A 20,306-nucleotide genomic window follows, 5' to 3' on the forward strand; every position below is an offset into this window, starting at 1 on the left:
GTAAGCAGATAATGAATGTAAACAAACTGGAATGCAGAAAGAATTTAAAAAATCAATGAAGTGCAAAATTAAGAGTCCCTAAATGAGTCCCTGATTGAGTTTGTTGTTGAGGAATCTGATGGCAAGCAGCTGTTCTGAACCCGGTGGTATGAGTCTTGTGGCACCCAGACCTCTTTCCTGATGGCAGCAGCGAGAAAAGAGCGTGTGGATGTGGATCCTTGATGATTGCTGCTGCTCTCTGACTGCACCGTTCCCTGTAGATGTTCTTAATAGTTGGAAGGGTTTTGCCTGTGTTGTTCTGGGCTGTGCCCATTACCCTTTGGAGGGCTTTACACTCAGAGATATAGGTGTCCCCATTACCAGATCTTGATGCAGCTGGTCAGTACACTTTCCACCACACATCTGTAGAAATTTGCCATTACTGCAGAAATTTTCTTACTGGGTAATTTAGTAGGTGGTGATGGAGTTTTTTTTTACAAAACTCTGTTTGGCTGCAGCAAGCAAGAATTTTGGTGTATCTGTGCATCATACTTGTATGACTATACACTCATCTTTATTAGATCGACTAGCAAATCTGTGACATTCATGATGTGGGTCCACATCCTGATGAATGAGTTGGGTATGTTGTGAATCCATCCAGTTGAGCTTTGTAACAGAATGGGAGATGCCCATGGAGATTCATTATGGTCTAACCAGAGACCAGTGCAGGAATAGAATGGTGTATGCAAGGAGAATATTTATCATATTGTGGCAGCACTCATTCTTTGGGTGTGTCTGTTGGCATAGCGGTTAGAGCAACGCCTTTGCAGCGTCAATGGGTTTGAATCCCTCGCAGTCTGTAAGGGGTTTGTACGTTCTCCCCGTGTCTTTGTGTGTTTTCTCCAGGGGCTCTGGTTTCCTCCCACCCTTCAAAAAATGTACCAGTTAATGGGGTGTAAATTGGACGGGACAGACTCGTAGGGCTGAATTAGCCTGTTACAGTGTTGTATGTCTAAATTTAATTAAAAATTTAATTAATAAAAAGTTAAATTCCCCAAAAGCTATGCAGCTAAACTTTTCTCTCTTTTCTCCCTCTCCCCAGCAACTCGTTCTGCTTCATGTATTAGTTTAATTACCTTTCCAAAGTTTTTGGAATTACAGAGCATGTTCAGTCGCACTTGTATTGTCCCTCACTATAGTTTCTTCGGCAAGTTTTCTGTAATTGCTTCATCTACAGCTATGTCCTCTGGTTACTGCCAGTGAACAGCTTCTCATTAACATTAGAACTCTTCACGATTTGTGCATTGTATTATTTTCTTTTTACTGGGTAAAACAGTTTTATTTTCATCCTTAATCTGTCTTTAAAACACTGATTCTGTCCAAATGGGTGTTCAATGCTAAAGTTGTGAATGGGTGAAAATCTGGCTGGGAAGATTCCTATTGACCATTCTTTAATGCACTTCATGAATGATAGACGTGCATATTTGGGTACATTAGACTGATGTATCTGTGATTTAATTCCTGCCAAAAATTGGTCCTAGATGTGTGTAATGAATGATGTGGATTTGGACCAAAATATTTTTAACTTTCTGTTTTGACCCAGGAGATGAATTTTCTGCTCGCTTCTTGATTAGGAATAGTGCTTGCATAAATGCAGCTACTTATGAAGAGCACGAGACATCACTACACCTTGTGGCCTCATATAGTCTGAAAAGGCACTCATTAGAAGCAATGGCAGGAATGGCACGTATTGCACAAGCACTTTTGGAAGCATCTGCCAATTGCAATATGCAGGATAGCAAAGGGCGGTGAGTAACCATTGAGATCATGGCTTTTTGAGTATGTTGTGCAATGTGGCAACTAGAAGGTTCAAAAGATATAGGAGCAGAAGTAGGCCCATTGGTATATCGAGTCTGCTCCATCCTAATGAGCTGACCCATCCTCCCATGCACCCCAAATTCCTGGCTTTCTCCCCACAATCCTTGATGCCCTGACTAATCAATTACCTCTCAATTTCTGCCTTAAATACACCTGTGGCAGCAAGTTTAACAGATTCACAACCCTCTGACTAAAGAAATGTTTTCTTAATCTGTTTTTAATTGACACCCTTTTATCCCGATTATGCCCTCTTCTCGAATCCCTTAACATGAGAAACATCATTGCCACATCTATTCTGTCCAAGCCTTTCACCATTCAAAATGCCTCTGTAAGGCCTCCCTCATCCTTCTGTACTCCAGTGCACTCTAAGAGCCAACAATTGTTCCTCGTTGTTAACCCTTTCATTCCTGTTAGCATTCCAGTACATCTTCTCTGAAATCTCTCCAACGCCAGTATGTCTTTTCTCAAAGACGGCATCCAAAACTGTACTCAGTACTCCAAGTGAGGCCTCGCCAATGCTTTATAGAGTCTCAACGTTACATTATTGGAACATTGCATTTGCTGCCTTCATCACTGACACAACTGGGAGGTCAACCTTTAGGGTATCCTGCACGAGGATTCCCAAAGTCCCTTTGCACCTCAGAATTTTGAATTTTCTCCCCATGTACGTAATAGTCTGCCTGTCTATTTCTTCGACCAAAGTGTATGACTGGGCACTTTCCAACATTGTATTTTATCTGCCACCTCTTTGCCCATTCTCCTAATTTATCCAAATCTCTCTGCAGCCTTTCTGTATCCTCCCTTCCACCTATTTTGGTGTCATCTGCAAATTTAGCCACAGGCCATCTATTACACAATCCAAATCATTTATATACAATGTAAAAAGAAGCAGCCCCAACCCCAACCCCTGTGGAACACTGCTGGTAACCAATAGCTAACCAGAATGGGACCCCTTTATTCCAACACTCTGTTCCCTGCCGACCAGCCAATTCTCTGCCATGCTCGTATCCTTCCTGTAATTGCATGGGCTCTCATCTTGTTTAGCAGCCTCGTGTGTGGCACCTTGAAAGTCCAAATACGCAACATCCACTGCACCTCCGCTGTCAATCCAACTTGTCACCTCTTCGAAAAATAGCAATCGATTTGTCAGGGATGATTTTCCTTTAAGGAAACCATGCCGACTTGGCCCTATCTTTTCATGCATCTCCTAGTATTCAGTAACCTCATCCTTGGCAATTGATTCCAACGGCTTCCCAAACACCAACGTCAGGCTAAAAGATATATAATTTCCATTCTACTGTCTCGCTCCCTTCTTAAACAGCTGAGCAACATTCACGATCTTCAGTCCACTCCAACCATGCCAGACTCCATAGATTCCTGGAAGATCATCACCAATGCCTCCACAATCTCTACAGCTACTTCCTTCAGGACCCGAGGGTGCTTTCCATGCGGTCCGGGAGACTTATCTACCCTTAGATCATTTAACATCCCAAACACCACCTCTCTGGTGATCTTGATCACACTCACATCTCTTCCGAGAGAGCCACGAGCGTCCGGTCTGCTACTAATGTCGTCCACAGTGAAGACTGATCCAAAATATTTATTCGATTCCCCTGCCATCTTCTTGTCTCCAATTTCAATTTTTCCAGTGTCTTTTTTTATCGGCTCCATGTCTACTTTGCTCTCTCTTTTACTCTCATATATTTTAAAAATATTTTAATATCTTCTTTGATATAACTTGCTGATCTCCTTTCATAATTCATCTTTTCCTTTCCAATCGCCTTCTTAGTTGTCTCTCCAAGTTTTTAAATATTTTCCAGTCCTCCATCTTCCCACTTACCTTTGCTTCCTTGTATGCCCTCTCTTTTACTTCCCTTGTCAGTCACAATTTTTCTCATTTTTCCATTCAGAGCTTTCTTTCTTTAGGTCGTTTGAGAATAGGGAAACAGGAGGCAAGTGTGTAATCCAAGTGCATCTTGGACACCTTGTAAAATGGGCTAGAACTTGCTGGGAAACGCCAACGTTTAGTTCTCTACTCCCGGCTCGTGAATTTGGAAATTCCACACCTGCTGTTCTCCAAAATTGATCGGCTGTGATTCAAATAGCAGAGAAGACTCAATGGGCCTAATTCTGCTCCCGTGCCTTGTGGTCTTGCAGATGTCATGCTGATGTAATATGAATCTCATGAACGAAATGTGATAATAAGCACACTGTTATTCTTTTGATTGCTTTTGATTCTTGAATGTGTTATTTGTACATCTTACAACTAAGACCATAAGACATTGGAGCTATTTGGCCCATTGAGTCAGCCCCTACATTTAATCATGAGCTGATCTATTTTTCTCACACAGCCACACTACCTGACCTTCTCCCCATAACCCAAAGTCCTGGGCTCCACAAAAGCCTGTGGCAACAAATTCCACAGATTTACTACCCTCTGGTTTTTTTTTAAATTTTTTTATTTTTCACACTATAAACCATATAAATCAAGATACATACATTTTCCTTCTTAAATATATACAGTGTCGTTTTCTCCCCCCCCTTCCCTCCTCCCCTCCCTACCTCCCCTCCCATTTATTTAAAGTTCAGAAAATAAGATACATTAAACCCGTCGAACAATGTTGTCACTCAATAAAAATAAACAAGAAATTCCACTGAGTCAGTTCTTTTCATTATCTTCTTCTGTCATTTTAGGTGGTAGATGTCCACGGTAGGTTTTCTCTATTATGTTTCATGTATGGCTCCCATATTTGTTCAAATATTGTAATGTTATTTCTTAAATTATATGTTATTTTTTCTAATGGAATACATTTATTCATTTCTATATACCATTGTTGTATTCTCAAGTTATCTTCTAATTTCCAGGCTGACATAATATATTTTTTTGCTACAGCTAGGGCTATCATAACAAATCTTTTTTGTGCACCATCCAAATCAAGTCCAAATTCTTTGTTTTTTATGTTACTTAGGAGGAAGATCTCTGGGTTTTTTGGTATATTGCTTTTTGTGATTTTATTTAGTATCTGGTTTAGATCTTCCCAAAATTTTTTCACTTTCTCACATGTCCAAATTGCATGAATTGTTGTTCCCATTTCCTTTTTACAGCAAAAACATCTGTCAGATACTGTTGGGTCCCATTTATTTAACTTTTGAGGTGTAATATATAGCCTGTGTATCCAGTTATATTGTATCATACATAACCTCGTATTTATTGTATTTCTCAGTTCCTGAGCATAACTTCTCCCATGTTTCCTTCTTTATATTTATGTTTAGATTTTGTTCCCATTTTTGTTTAGTTTTACCATTTGTTTCCTCATTCTCCTTTTCTTGTAGTTTAATATACATGTTTGTTACAAATTTTTTGATTATCATTGTGTCTGTAATCACATATTCAAAATTACTTCCCTCTGGTAACCTCAGACTTCTTCCCAATTTGTCCTTCAAGTAGGATTTCAGTTGGTAGAATGCCAACACTGTATCGTGAGTTATATTGTATTTGTCCTTTATTTGTTCAAAGGATAATAATTTATTTCCCGAGAAGCAATTTTCTATTCTTTTGATCCCTTTTTTCTCCCATTCTCTAAAGGAAAGGTTATCTATTGTAAAAGGGATTAGCTGATTTTGCGTCAGTATTAGTTTTGGTAGTTGGTAATTTGTTTTATTCCTTTCTACATGAATCTTCTTCCAAATATTGAGCAGATGATATAATACTGGAGAATTCCTACGTTGTACCAATTTTTCATCCCATTTATATAATATGTTCAGGTATCTTCTCCCCTATTTTATCTAGTTCTAATCTAGTCCAATCTGCCTTTTCCCTTGTTTGATAAAAATCTGATAAGTATCTTAATTGTGCGGCTCTATAATAATTTTTAAAGTTTGGCAGTTGTAAGCCTCCTTGTTTATACCATTCTGTTAATTTATCTACTACCCTCTGGCTGAAGATATTCCTCCACATCTCTGTTCTAGACTGTTCAAGACTCTCCCACCAAGGGGAAGCAACCTTTCTCTATCTACTTTGTCCATGCCTTTCAACATTTAAAATGTTTCAGTGACATCCCCCTCATTCTCCTACATTCCAACAAGCAAAGGGCAAGAGCTGTCAAATGCTCCTGATAATATTATGACCCTTTCATTGCCATAATCATCCTTGTGAACCTCCTCAGTACCCACTCCACTGGCAGCACATCCTTTCTTAAATGAAGAGACCAAAACCAGAGCTTTATAAAGCCTCACTATCACATCCCTGCTCTTATATTCAATTCCTCTTGAAATGAATGCCAGTGTTGCATTTGCCACCTTCACCACCGACTCACATGCAAGTTTACCTTCAGGCTATCCTGCATGTGAACTTCCAGGTCCCTTTGCATCTGGGTATTTTCAGTTTTCTCCCCATTTAAACAGTAGTTTGTTGTTTATTTATTTTCTACCAAAGTGCATGACCATACACTTTCTAACATGATATTCTATTTGCCACTTTTCTGCCCATACTCCTAATCCAAGTCCTTCTGCAGCCTCCCTGTTTTCTCAACACAACGTGCTGTTCCACCTACCTGTGTATCATCTCAAACTTGGCTACAAAGCCATTAATTCCATCATCCAAATCATTAATATACAACATAAAAAGAAGTGGCCCCAACACTGACCCTTGTGGACACCACCAGCAACTGGTTTTCTCAATCTACTTGCATGTTAAAATCCCCTATGATTTCCAAAACATTGCTCTTCTGACATGCCTTTTCTATTTTCTGTCATAATTGCCATCCACATCCCGTCTACTGTTTGGAAATCTTTATATTACTTGCCATTTCTTAACCCACAATGATTCTGTTTCTTCTGATCCTATGTCACCCCTTTCTGAGTAAATGTTGTTCTTTACCAACAGAGCCATGCTACTCCCTTGCATACTACCTGCCTATCCTTTCGATACACTGTGTACCTTGGGCATTCAACTCCCAATGACATCCATCTTTAGCCACAACTCCATGATGGCCACAACATTATACCTACAGAATGTGTAGCTGAACTACAAGGTCATCCACTTCATTTCTAATGCTACAATGCATGCATTTAAGTACAAAAACTTTAGTCCTTTATTTGTTACCTTTGTCTTTGGGTCCTTATTGCATTCCACTCTTCCCACTTGCTGTCATTTTGCAAAATCTGCCTGTCCTTCCACTTAATCTCCCTATCAGCTTGTACAACAACCACCTCTTCTTCTGCCTCTATATATTGGTTCAAAGCACACTGCGAATCTAATTTAAACCTTCCCTGCAACACCATTTAAAAACATCCCTGCCAGGACATTGGTTCCCCTCCAGTTCATGTGCAACCCGTCCCACTTGTACAGTTCACCCTTTCCCCAGAAAAGGTTCTAATGATCCAAGAACTAGAAAGCCTGCTCCCTGCACCATCTCCTCAACCACTCATTTGTCTGCACTGTCTTCCTGTTCTGACCTTCCCTAGCTCATAGCACCAGGAGTAATCCAGAAATTACTACCTCGGAGATCCTGCTCTTCAGTCTTTTTTCCTAAATCCTGAAACTTATTTTGCAGGACCTCAACCCCACCCCTGTCTATGTCATTGGTACCAATTTGTACCACAACCTCTGGGGCTGCCCACCTCCCCTTAAGAATATTCTGCACCCACTCAGAGACATCCTGGACCTGAGCACCCAAGATGCAACACACTATCCTGGAGTCTCTTTTGTGGCTGGAATTTCCTAACTGTTCCCCTGACTATCATCCCCATGGCTATGTTTTGTAGTAGGTTATGGGAATGGGCAGAGGAATTGATGCTACCAAGTGGCTGAAATGTTCTCCAAGTATGATTATATGGAGTTCTAGTTGTACATTGGCTGCCATAGTAAAATATTAGTTTTAAACCGTGTCTGTTGCTGAAATAAAACAATCATTTATGCTGTGATCTCAAGTTTGAAGTTATTTCTGGATCTGCTTTGGTAGCAGTGTGGAGAAAGACTTTCATTGAAGTTGTGATGTAAATGAGGCTTAAATTGGGCCATGTTTGGGGGAGTCACGTGATGGAGTGGTGGCTGATCGGGTGGAACCAGCCCTCTCCAGAGAAAAGAAAAAAAAGTTTGAAAAAACAGAGCTCAATAAACATAAAATACAGGAAAAGAAAGATAAAGTTACGGAGAAGAGACAGAAGATGGCACCCAAAAGAGATAAAGTAAGAATAACAGTGAAAAGGGAAGAAGGAAAATCACTGGAGAAGAAAGAAGAAGGCCTTACCTGCACGTCGGAAAAGAGAGCCACCGTGGAGAAGAGCGGCCGATCTCCGATGTTGGTGAGTCCCCCAGAGGAGGGGTGTCCTCCCGACCAACGGACTTAAAAAATGGATCAGAGCCAAGAAGAGATGCACAACTGCGCATGTGCGAAGAGTTGCGCATGCGCAGTGCGCAAGTAAAAGAAAAGGTTAACGCCAGCGGGAGGGGGCACAGCTGAGGAGCGGCCAGCTGAGAGATGCCCAGTATCGGGGCGTTTGGCTGGGGGAAGCAAACAAGAAAGAAAAGAAGAGTGGTGAGAAAGGGCTGGAAGAGGATGAGTGGCAACAGGGCAACCGGCATGGGGACGACCTGCAGCGGGAGGCCCAGGAGCGGGAGGCCCAGGAGCGGGAGGCCCAGGAGCGGGAGGCCCAGGAGCGGGAGGCCCAGGAGCGGGAGGCCCAGGAGCGGGAGGCCCAGGAGCGGGAGGCCCAGGAGCGGGAGGCCCAGGAGCGGGAGGCCCAGGAGCGGGAGGCCCAGGAGCGGGAGGCCCAGGAGCGGGAGGCCCAGGAGCGGGAGGCCCAGCAGCGGGAGGCCCAGCAGCGGGAGGCCCAGCAGCGGGAGGCCCAGCAGCGGGAGGCCCAGCAGCGGGAGGCCCAGCAGCGGGAGGCCCAGCAGCGGGAGGCCCAGCAGCGGGAGGCCCAGCAGCGGGAGGCCCAGCAGCGGGAGGCCCAGCAGCGGGAGGCCCAGCAGCGGGAGGCCCAGCAGCGGGAGGCCCAGCAGCGGGAGGCCCAGCAGCGGGAGGCCCAGCAGCGGGAGGCCCAGCAGCGGGAGGCCCAGCAGCGGGAGGCCCAGCAGCGGGAGGCCCAGCAGCGGGAGGCCCAGCAGCGGGAGGCCCAGCAGCGGGAGGCCCAGCAGCGGGAGGCCCAGCAGCGGGAGGCCCAGCAGCGGGAGGCCCAGCAGCAAGGATACAGAAACAGCTCACCAGAGAAGGATGAAGATACACAGATACAGAGAAGAGAAGAAGATGACACAGACATACATACTGACACAGAAGAAAAGGAAGAAGACCAAGAATTTCAAAGGAAAGAAGAAGGTAAAATAGAAAGACAAAATTTAGATAAAGCCTTTTTTGAAGAACAAATGAGGTCATTAAAAGAATGGCTATCGTTAGAATTTAGTTCAATCAAAAGAAAAATGAAAAGAGCTGAAGACAGAATGCAAAGCTTAGAGTTGGTCATGACTGAAATAGGGAAAAGAGTAGAAAATGTGTAGGAACGAGAAGCTGCTGTAGAAATGGAGATAAATTATTTAAGAGGGAAGTTGGAAGAAAGCGGAAAAAAAATTAAAGAGACAAGATTTATTGTCACAAAAAATTGAAGTATTGGAAAACTTTCTTTCTTTGGCTTGGCTTCGCGGACGAAGATTTATGGAGGGGGTAAAAGTCCACGTCAGCTGCAGGCTCGTTTGTGGCTGACAAGTCCGATGCTGGACAGGCAGACACGGTTGCAGCGGCTGCAGGGGAAAATTGGTTGGTTGGGGTTGGGTATTGGGTTTTTCCTCCTTTGCCTTTTGTCAGTGAGGTGGGCTCTGCGGTCTTCTTCAAAGGAGGTTGCTGCCCGCCAAACTGTGAGGCGCCAAGATGCACGGTTTGAGGCGATATCAGCCCACTGGCGGTGGTCAATGTGGCAGGCACCAAGAGATTTCTTTAGGCAGTCCTTGTACCTTTTCTTTGGTGCACCTCTGTCACGGTGGCCAGTGGAGAGCTCGCCATATAACACGATCTTGGGAAGGCGATGGTCCTCCATTCTGGAGACGTGACCCATCCAGCGCAGCTGGATCTTCAGCAGCGTGGACTCGATGCTGTCGACCTCTGCCATCTCGAGAACTTCGACGTTAGGGATGAAAGCGCTCCAATGGATGTTGAGGATGGAGCGGAGACAACGCTGGTGGAAGCGTTCTAGGAGCCGTAGGTGATGCCGGTAGAGGACCCATGATTCGGAGCCGAACAGGAGTGTGGGTATGACAACGGCTCTGTATACGCTTATCTTTGTGAGGTTTTTCAGTTGGTTGTTTTTCCAGACTCTTTTGTGTAGTCTTCCAAAGGCGCTATTTGCCTTGGCAAGTCTGTTGTCTATCTCGTTGTCGATCCTTGCATCTGATGAAATGGTGCAGCCGAGATAGGTAAACTGGTTGACCGTTTTGAGTTTTGTGTGCCCGATGGAGATGTGGGGGGGCTGGTAGTCATGGTGGGGAGCTGGCTGATGGAGGACCTCAGTTTTCTTCAGGCTGACTTCCAGGCCAAACATTTTGGCAGTTTCCACAAAGCAGGACGTCAAGCGCTGAAGAGCTGGCTCTGAATGGGCAACTAAAGCGGCATTGTCTGCAAAGAGTAGTTCACGGACAAGTTTCTCTTGTGTCTTGGTGTGAGCTTGCAGGCGCCTCAGATTGAAGAGACTGCCATCCGTGCGGTACCGGATGTAAACAGCGTCTTCATTGTTGAGGTCTTTCATGGCTTGTTTCAGCATCATGCTGAAGAAGATTGAAAAGAGGGTTGGTGCGAGAACACAGCCTTGCTTCACGCCATTGTTAATGGAGAAGGGTTCAGAGAGCTCATTGCTGTATCTGACCTGACCTTGTTGGTTTTCGTGCAGTTGGATAATCATGTTGAAGAACTTTGGGGGACATCCGATGCGCTCTAGTATTTGCCAAAGCCCTTTCCTGCTCACGGTGTCGAAGGCTTTGGTGAGGTCAACAAAGATGATGTAGAGTCCTTTGTTTTGTTCTCTGCACTTTTCTTGGAGCTGTCTGAGGGCAAAGACCAAGTCAGTAGTTCCTCTGTTTGCGCGAAAGCCGCACTGTGATTCTGGGAGAATATTCTCGGCGACACTATTTAGTAGAATCCTAGCGAAGATTTTGCCTGCAATGGAGAGCAACGTGATTCCCCTGTAGTTTGAGCAGTCTGATTTCTCGCCTTTGTTTTTGTACAGGGTGATGATGGTGGCATCATGAAGATCCTGAGGCAGTTTTCCTTGGTCCCAACAAAGCTTGAAAAACTCATGCAGTTTGGCATGCAGAGTTTTGCCGCCTGCCTTCCAGACCTCTGGGGGGATTCCATCCATACCTGCTGCTTTGCCACTTTTCAGTTGTTCGATTGCCTTATATGTCTCATCCAGGGTGAGGACCTCATCCAGCTCTAGCCTTAGGGGCTGTTGAGGGAGCTGGAGCAGGGCGGAATCTTGAACTGAGCGGTTGGCACTGAAAAGTGATTGGAAGTGTTCTGACCATCGGTTGAGGATGGAGATCTTGTCGCTGAGGAGGACTTTGCCGTCTGAGCTGCGCAGCGGGCTTTGGACTTGGGGTGAGGGGACGTACACAGCCTTTAGAGCCTCGTAGAAACCCCTGAAGTCGCCAATGTCCGCGCTGAGCTGGGTTCGTTTGGCGAGGCTAGTCCACCACTCATTTTGGATCTCCCGGAGTTTGCGTTGAAGATGGCTTTTCTTGGCTTGTTTCTTCTCTGGACAGGACGGCTTTGTAAGGTGAGCCTGGTGGGCAGCTCGCTTCTTTGCCAGCAGCTCCTGGATTTCCTGGCTGTTTTCGTCGAACCAGTCCTTGTTTTTCCTGGAGGAGAAGCCCAGTACCTCTTCAGTGGATTGCAGTATGGTAGTCTTCAACTGATCCCAGAGGGTTTCAGGGGACGGGTCCGTGAGGCGGGTTGCATCGTCGAGCTTTGCTTTGAGGTTTGCCTGGAAGTTTCCTCTCGCTTCGTCTGACTGCAGGTTTCCAACATTGAACCTCTTTCTGGGGGCTTTACTGTTCCTGGGCTTTGGCTTGAAGTGAAGGTTGAGCTTGCAGCGAACCAGCCGGTGGTCAGTGTGGCATTCCGCGCTAGGCATGACCCTGGTGTGGAGCACATCTCGTTTGTCACTTTCTCGCACCAGGATGTAGTCCAGGAGGTGCCAGTGTTTGGATCGGGGATGCATCCAGGTGGTCTTAAGGCTGTCCCTCTGCTGAAAAAGGGTGTTTGTAATGACAAGCCGCTGTTCTGCGCAGAGCTCCAACAGGAGGCGCCCATTGTCGTTGCACTTGCCGACGCCATGCTTGCCCAGGATTCCTGGCCAGGTTTCTGAGTCTTTGCCGACACGAGCGTTGAAGTCGCCCAGGATGACAACCTTGTCGGCTGTAGGGGTGCGTTGGATGAGGTTGCGCAGGTCGGTGTAGAACTTGTCCTTTTCTGCTGGTTCCGCCTGGAGGGTTGGAGCATAGACACTGATGAGGGTGATGCGACGCTTGTTTTGAAGGGGGAGTCGCATGGACATGATTCGGTCCGAGAGGCCTGTCGGAAGGTTTTCGAGTTTGGAGGCAATGAAGCTCTTGACCATGAAGCCTACACCAGATAGGCGTCGTTCATCCGAAGGCTTGCCAGACCAGTAGAGTGTGTAGCCCGCGCCGCATTCTTGGAGGCTGCCTACATCTGCCAGGCGGATTTCACTGAGAGCGGCTATGTCGACGTCAAGTCTGAGGAGTTCATGTGCGATGAGGGCAGACCGACGTTCAGGTCGGTGGCTGTCAGCCTTGTCTAGCATGGTTCTGATGTTCCAGCATGCTAGCTTGAGTTTGTGAGCATCTTTTGGGGGGGAGGATGTGGAGGGGGAGGACGTGGAGGGGGAGGACGTGGAGGGGGAGGACGTGGAGGGGGAGGACGTGGAGGGGGAGGACGTGGAGGGGGAGGACGTGGAGGGGGAGGACGTGGAGGGGGAGGACGTGGAGGGGGAGGACGTGGAGGGGGAGGACGTGGAGGGGGAGGACGTGGAGGGGGAGGACGTGGAGGGGGAGGACGTGGAGGGGGAGGACGTGGAGGGGGAGGACGTGGAGGGGGAGGACGTGGAGGGGGAGGACGTGGAGGGGGAGGACGTGGAGGGGGAGGACGTGGAGGGGGAGGACGTGGAGGGGGAGGACGTGGAGGGGGAGGACGTGGACCTGTCCTCGGGCCTGCGCAAAGGAGCTTTTAGGTGGAGTGCAATGCACGCAGTACTGGCCCCACCCTTTACACCCATGGTTCGTGTGCCGTGGCCAAGCAAGCTGGGACGTGGCAGCGAGGTCCTTGGGTCGTAGGTTTTATATCGGAGTGGCCTTCTCCTATGCAGGTTTCTTACCCGGGCTGGAGGGGCCTGCCTCCCCTCCTAGGTCTGTCCATACTGCCCGGACCGGGGCCGAGGCCGCCGCAGCTAACCCTGCGCCTGGACTGGGGCCGCCGCCTCCCACTCTCTGCCCGGATTGGGGCCTCCGCCTGCCTCACTCGACCGAGGCCGGGGCCGCCGTCTCCCCCTTGCTCCTGCCCGGATCGGGGCCGCCGCCGCCCACCCTTCGCCCGGACCGGGGCTGGGGCCGCTGCTGCTCTCCCTGTGCCCGGACTGGGGCCGCCGCCTCCCACTCCCTGCCCGGACCGGGGCCTCCGCCTGCCTCACTCGACCGAGGCCGGGGCCGCCGTCTCCCCCTTGCTCCTGCCCGTATCGGGGCCGCCGCCGCCTACCCTTCGCCCGGACCGGGTCCGGGGCCGCTACAGTAGGCGAAACAACATAAAAATAGTGAGCCGATAGATAAACACGATCAGATTTCTTCTTCTTCTTCTTCTTTGGCTTGGCTTCGCGGACGAAGATTTATGGAGGGGGTAAAAAGTCCACGTCAGCTGCAGGCTCGTTTGTGGCTGACAAGTCCGATGCGGGACAGCCAGACACGGTTGCAGTGGCTGCAGGGGAAAATTGGTTGGTTGGGGTTTGGTGTTGGGTTTTTCCTCCTTTGCCTTTTGTCAGTAAGGTGGGCTCTGCGGTCTTCTTCAAAGGAGGTTGCTGCCCACCAAACTGTGAGGCGCCAAGATGCACGGTTTGAGGCGATATCGGCCCACTGGCGGTGGTCAATGTGGCAGGCACCAAGAGATTTCTTTAGGCAGTCCTTGTACCTTTTCTTTGGTGCACCTCTGTCACGGTGGCCAGTGGAGAGCTCGCCATATAACACGATCTTGGGAAGGCGATGGTCCTCCATTCTGGAGACGTGACCCACCCAGCGCAGCTGGATCTTCAGCAGCGTGGACTCGATGCTGTCGACCTCTGCCATCTCGAGTACTTCGATGTTAGGGATGAAAGCGCTCCAATGGATGTTGAGGATGGAGCGGAGACAACGCTGGTGGAAGCGTTCTAGGAGCCGTAGATGATGGCGGTAGAGGACCCATGATTCGGAGCCGAACAGGAGTGTGGGTATGACAACGGCTCTGTATACGCTTATCTTTGTGAGGTTTTTCAGTTGGTTGTTTTTCCAGACTCTTTTGTGTAGTCTTCCAAAGGCGCTATTTGCCTTGGCAAGTCTGTTGTCTATCTCGTTGTCGATCCTTGCATCTGATGAAATGGTGCAGCCGAGATAGGTAAACTGGTTGACCGTTTTGAGTTTTCTGTGCCCAATGGAGATGTGGGGGGGCTGGTAGTCATGGTGGGGAGTTGGCTGATGGAGGACCTCAGTTTTCTTCAGGCTGACTTCCAGGCCAAACATTTTGGCAGTTTCCGCAAAGCAGGACGTCAAGCCCTCTGAATGGGCAACTAAAGCGGCATCGTCTGTAAAGAGTAGTTCACGGACAAGTTTCTCTTGTGTCTTGGTGTGAGCTTGCAGGCGCCTCAGATTGAAGAGACTGCCATCCGTGCGGTACCGGATGTAAGCAGCGTCTTCATTGTTGAGGTCTTTCATGGCTTGGTTCAGCATCATGCTGAAGAAGAAATGATACATTTTTTTTGTTTGTATTCCTTTTGTATAAAGATATTGTTTTATTGTATTTTATACGTTCAATATTTTCTGTTTTTGGAGGGGGTGGGAAGGGGAAGGGAGGGATGGGGGGGAAAAGAGAAAATGTCACTGTGAATATTTAAAAAGATGCATCTGTAAATCGATAAATAAAGAATTTTTTTTTTAAATTGGGCCACGTTTGTTTTCAATTATGACTGTCTTGAGGTTAATCTCAAATATGCTTGCTATTCCACCTGCCAGATGGGACTGTACCCATTTAATCCTGCGGGTGATGAATTTGTGTTGTTATTGCATCACTTTATTTTCAATTGGAAAATATGACAATTTTCCAGGTATTTGAGAGATACAGCTGTTTGTCTAATTTGTTAACTCCCTTTCATTCACAGGACACCTTTGCATACAGCTATATTGGCAGGGAATGAGTACGTCTTCACTCAGTTACTGCAGTGTAAACAGTAAGTATTTGATTAAATGCATTGTCGTTTCTGATGACCTTGAATGATATACAGCACTACTTTTTCAATGTTTGTTCCAGATGCGAATTGGAACTGAAGGACCACGAAGGAAGTACTGCACTGTGGTTAGCACTTCAGGATATAACAGTGGATTCTGATCAGTCAGTCAATCCATTTGATGATGTTCAGGTTGTGAATGGTACCTCATTTGATGAGAACAGTTTTGCTGCAAAACTTATTAAACGGGGCAGTAATCCCGATGCTCCAGATGCAAAAGGTAAGGGAAGAGTAGCTGCACAAGGAAACGTGGATGTAAATTATTTTTGAAATTCTATGATAATTGGAATTTCTAGATTCATTCTGATGTGACCAAATAATTTGCAAACTGACAATTCCAGAATCTATCCATCAAGAGCTTAGTTTAGCTCCTGTACTTGTGCTACCTGTAGGTATTGGCGCAAAGGTTGGCACACAGGCTGACCTGTTTATTTAATATCAGGTTCAAACTTGACCTGCTTCATCCCAAGTGCATTGTGACTGCAGTCTGTAAGTTTTATAAAGATGTGTTCTGTCGTTTCCTATTGCTCGTGCATTTCATAATGATCAACAAAGATGGGGGAATAACATTTTGCTGTTGTTGTCAGGCCAGTTTATTCTAAGGAATTTATTATATGTACTTTCAACACATGAACTTCATGGAACAAATCAGCAGTCAACCTCCGCTGCTTAGAGTAGTTGAAAAAGGACAATAGGTGCTGCTTTGGGGGCTTCAAGTACATCAATTCTGCAGGCTTGTAGAACTAGAAGGTTTTCCAGACCTTTAGATTTTATTCCAGTTAATAATCCCAATATACTTTTAAATTTTTTAATTTCCATTTTTGGATGTTGCAGAGAGATATAAATTTTCCAGCAACACGAATGAGTTTAAAGCGTGTGAGAAGCTCTTATTTCAAAGACCTTGCAGAAGACAAATTGTAGCAATATCTTGCACAAAGCAAATAGAGCGCATTTAATTTGTCTGTTGTATGTTTATAGAAGTGATGAAGACCAGAGTACTGGTCGGATTTAATGAAGTCCATCTTGTGTCCATTTAAACGGGAAACCAATTTAACTTCTTGTCTATAAGTTGACATCTCTAATTTTATTGATGTTTGTGTGCTTTTGAATAGGTAGCTTTTTGAATTGATTTTGTTTTCTCGTCAGGATATTGGCTAATAGTGTTGCCTGTTGAAGGAGAGTAAGGATGTAATATTTGAAGTCTTAAACATTTCATTTCTCTTGCCCAAACACTTTTATATCTCTCCCTGCGTCCTCCTCAAGCACCACATTTTTCTATATGCCTTCTAAGTTTCTCCCCAAAGATTTGCAGGGTACCTTGGTGTCTGCCTGCCTTTGGTAATCTGTTATGCATACTGTGTTTGTGCCTGTGTGTCCATGTGTTTTGTAACAGACTACCAGATTTTTCCTTTTTTGGACATTTTGCTTTTTTAAGGTTGGATCTAATATTTCAACCTCAACTCAAAATGTTTTACAAAATCAAAAGATTACTTTCAGCTCTATTGATTTAGCAGTGTAAGTTGCTTCTTTTAGACTTCAGGATAAATATATTTTCATTTTTCCAATTTTTTTTAAAAGTTAACTCTTAAATCTGTATTTACCTCTTTGCTGATTTTTCCATTCAAACTGTTACTGCCCATGTCAACTTTTTATTGCATCTCTTTGCTCATGGGCTATTAGCCAGATTTATCTTCCAGGCCTCATTGTGAATAAAATTGTATTCCCAATGTATTGAAGTTTGATACCTTAAATAACATTGCTTGTCTTATATAACATTTATGTTTTGCACAGAATATAAAGTTGAAAGAAATTGTCATCACTTTAATTGTTCCCAGTTCTAACCTCCAAGCAGTTCAATGCTTTGAATTAACTCCCTGCAGAAAATGCCTTATGAGGCTGACAAAGTATAAAAAGCTTTTGGGCTCTTCAGAGAATAACATTGAAATGTAGTTAAATAATTTCACTACAATTCCAACATTTTGCTGACCCACTGTCCTTGACTAATGCATTTAATTCTTGAATTCTACACCAGGAAATTGTTTGATCCAAAGAGCGTCAGAGACTGGAAACGAAGCTGCCACACTTTTCCTGGTTGCTCACGGGGCCAAAGTTAACCATGCTAATCAGTGGGTAAGTGTTTGAAGTTGATGGTTTTCAAGGAGCTTTTTTCTGTTTATTATTTAAAATGGCATTGGGCAATCGGGCACTCCTAAGTGGGAGGTATACAAATCAAAACAAAGATGGGAATCAGATTTGAATATTAGTATTGATGATAAGACCTGGTCTGATTTATGTCATGACTGCGTGGCTCATAATGTAATGTAAGATATCGACTAGTACAATATAATTTCTTGCATCAGCTGTATCTTACCCCGCATAAATTAAATTCTAGTATAGCCGATACTTGTTTGAGATACGGGGAAGAAACAGGTAGCTTTTCACAGTCCACTTGGTCATGCTCGAAACTGAAACCCTTATGAGAAAGTTTAAGAATTTTATTAGATCAGGTTATTGGGAAACAGTTACCACAAAGTCCAGAATTGTTTCTCCCAGGAATTATTGTGGACGTAAAACCCAAAATGAAACTGTCCAAGTACCAATTAGAATTTCTTAACACTGGTGGCCAGGAAATGTATTGCGGTTTCCTAGACATCTAATTCCCCTCTGGATATAGCCTGGTGGAATGCAGAAATGCAGGGTTATGTTCCTGAGGAAAGTTACTTACAATTTAAGGAAGAAGTTTAACATGTTTTTGCAGGTATGGTGGCTGTACTTGCAGAACTGAGGGTTGAATATGTAATTCTTAAGACACTTATTCTATTTTTGAAATTTCTATCCTTCTTCCATATCTGAGATACAGATAAGAATCAGTTGGATTTTTTAAATTGGATTCCAGATCCGGATAGTTATTTTTTCTTTCTTTCTTCTATTTTTCATTTTCTTTATTCTATTTTCTAACTCATTTTTTCTTTCTATCTCTTTCTTTTCAATTTTATTTTTTTATTTTTTTTATCAAGGGGTCTTTGTTTGAGGATAAGGAGGGATGGGTTCGTTTTTGGAATTTGGACAATCTGTATCAATGATTCCTGCTAGAGCTGTGCAGGGCCTTGGTGAGCCCACACCTGGAGGACTGCGTGCAGTTTTGGTCTCCTTACCTGAGAAGGGACATCCTCGCCATGGAGGGGGTGCAGTGATGGAAGGACTTGCATATGAAGAAAGGTTGGATAGACTAGGCTTGTATTCACTGGAATTTAGAAGATAGAAACATATAAAATTCTTAAGGATTTAGACAGACTATACCAGTGGATCCCAACCTTTTACTTTCCACTCACATCCCACTTTAAGCAATCCCTATGCCATAGGTGCTCTGTGATTAGTCAAGGATTTCTTAAGGTGGGATGTGAGTAGGAAGGGAAGGTTGAGAATCACTGTTCTAGACCCAATTATTACTGAAATATTTTGCTTGATAAAAATTGTCATTGGCTCATTTCCTTTGGAGTTATGAAACCGTGCACACAATGAATCAATGATTAAAACAGTGGTTTTCAAACTTTTTCTTTCCACCCACATACCACCTTATTAATCACAAAACACTTATGGCATAGGGAATACTTAAAGTGGTATGTGAGTGGAAAGTGAAAGGTTGGGAACCACTGGACTAGACTCAGGTAGGTTGTTTCCAATGCTGGAAAAAACCAGAAACAGGGGTCACAGTTTAAGGATAAGGGGGAAGTTTTTAAGGACTGACATGAGGAAAGATTTCTTCTCTCAGAGGGTGGTGGATCTGCGGAATTCTTTCCCACGGGAAGTAGTTGAGGCCGGTTCCTTGTCAATATTTCAGAGTAGGTTAGATATGACCCTTGTGGCTAAGGGGATCAAGGGATATGGGGAGAAGGGAGGAACTGGGTACTGATCAGCCATGATCATATTGAATGGCGGTGTAGGTTTAAAGGGCTAAATAGCCTACTCCTGCACCTATTTTCTATGTTTCTATGTTTTTAATTTATGTATTTGTGATGGTTAATTCTTGATACTTGTTTGACTACAAAATTAAAATATAATAATCATAAATAACATTGGGGAAATCTCAAGCTATTACAGGTATACCCTGCTTTATGAAAATAGAGGGTTCCTATGAAATCTTTCCTAAGGTGAAATGGCATAAAACGAAGGCCCATTCACTATTATTGAGGGCTATTTCAGTAAAAGTGAAAACCCATTTAAATTTCTTATGGATAGTGAACACAGGTTTCTTCATAAAAGTGAATTTGCGTAAAGTGGGAATATCTGTAAAGTACTGCCTTTGCCTAGTTTTGATTGTTAACTTTTGTTGTGATCCAAGACGGTTAGTATAATGGTTAGCACAATGCTATTACAGCGCTAGCGACCCAGGTTCAAATTTGATGCAGTCTATAAGGAGTTTATACGTTCTGCCTGTGCTAGACTGGGTTTCCTCCGGGTGCTCTGGTTTCCTCCCACATTTCAAAGACATGCAGGGTTCGTCAGTTAATTGATGACGTTTCAGATTAATTGTCAAGAGTACATACCATAGAACACTACAGCACAGTATAGGCCATTTGACCTTTCAAGTCTGTACCAAAACATCATTCTGCTAGTCCCAATCCATAACCCTCAGACCTCTCTCATCCATGATTCTATCCAATTTATTCTTAAAACTTAAGAGTGAACCCACATTTACCACATCAGATGGCATCTCATTCCACACTGTCACCCGCTCTTTGAGTGAAGAAATTCCCCTTAAACCTTTCACCCTAAAGCAATGTCCTCTCATATTTATGACATCACATACAACCCTGAGATTCTTTTCCTGTAGTCATGGGCAGAATTACCATTTATTTATTGGTAGTGCAAAAAAAGCTTCATAACTTACTCATGTAAACAAATAAAGAAATATAAACAAC

General features: G+C 44.7%; 1 protein-coding gene across 2 annotated transcripts in view; it reads left to right on the forward strand.

The window, feature by feature from the left end:
* The window catches only part of ankfy1 (ankyrin repeat and FYVE domain containing 1), a 105,997-nt gene that overhangs the window by 46,632 nt on the left and 39,059 nt on the right, over positions 1-20,306 (forward strand). For both annotated transcript variants that reach the window (XM_069884993.1, XM_069884991.1), the window contains exons 8-11: positions 1,583-1,787; positions 15,259-15,327; positions 15,408-15,604; positions 17,417-17,514. In XM_069884993.1, coding sequence (XP_069741094.1) covers positions 1,583-1,787; positions 15,259-15,327; positions 15,408-15,604; positions 17,417-17,514 — 569 coding nt within the window. The remainder of the gene's footprint in view (positions 1-1,582; positions 1,788-15,258; positions 15,328-15,407; positions 15,605-17,416; positions 17,515-20,306) is intronic.

This window comes from Narcine bancroftii, chromosome 6, assembly GCF_036971445.1.
Source record: "Narcine bancroftii isolate sNarBan1 chromosome 6, sNarBan1.hap1, whole genome shotgun sequence".
NCBI lineage: Eukaryota > Metazoa > Chordata > Chondrichthyes > Torpediniformes > Narcinidae > Narcine > Narcine bancroftii.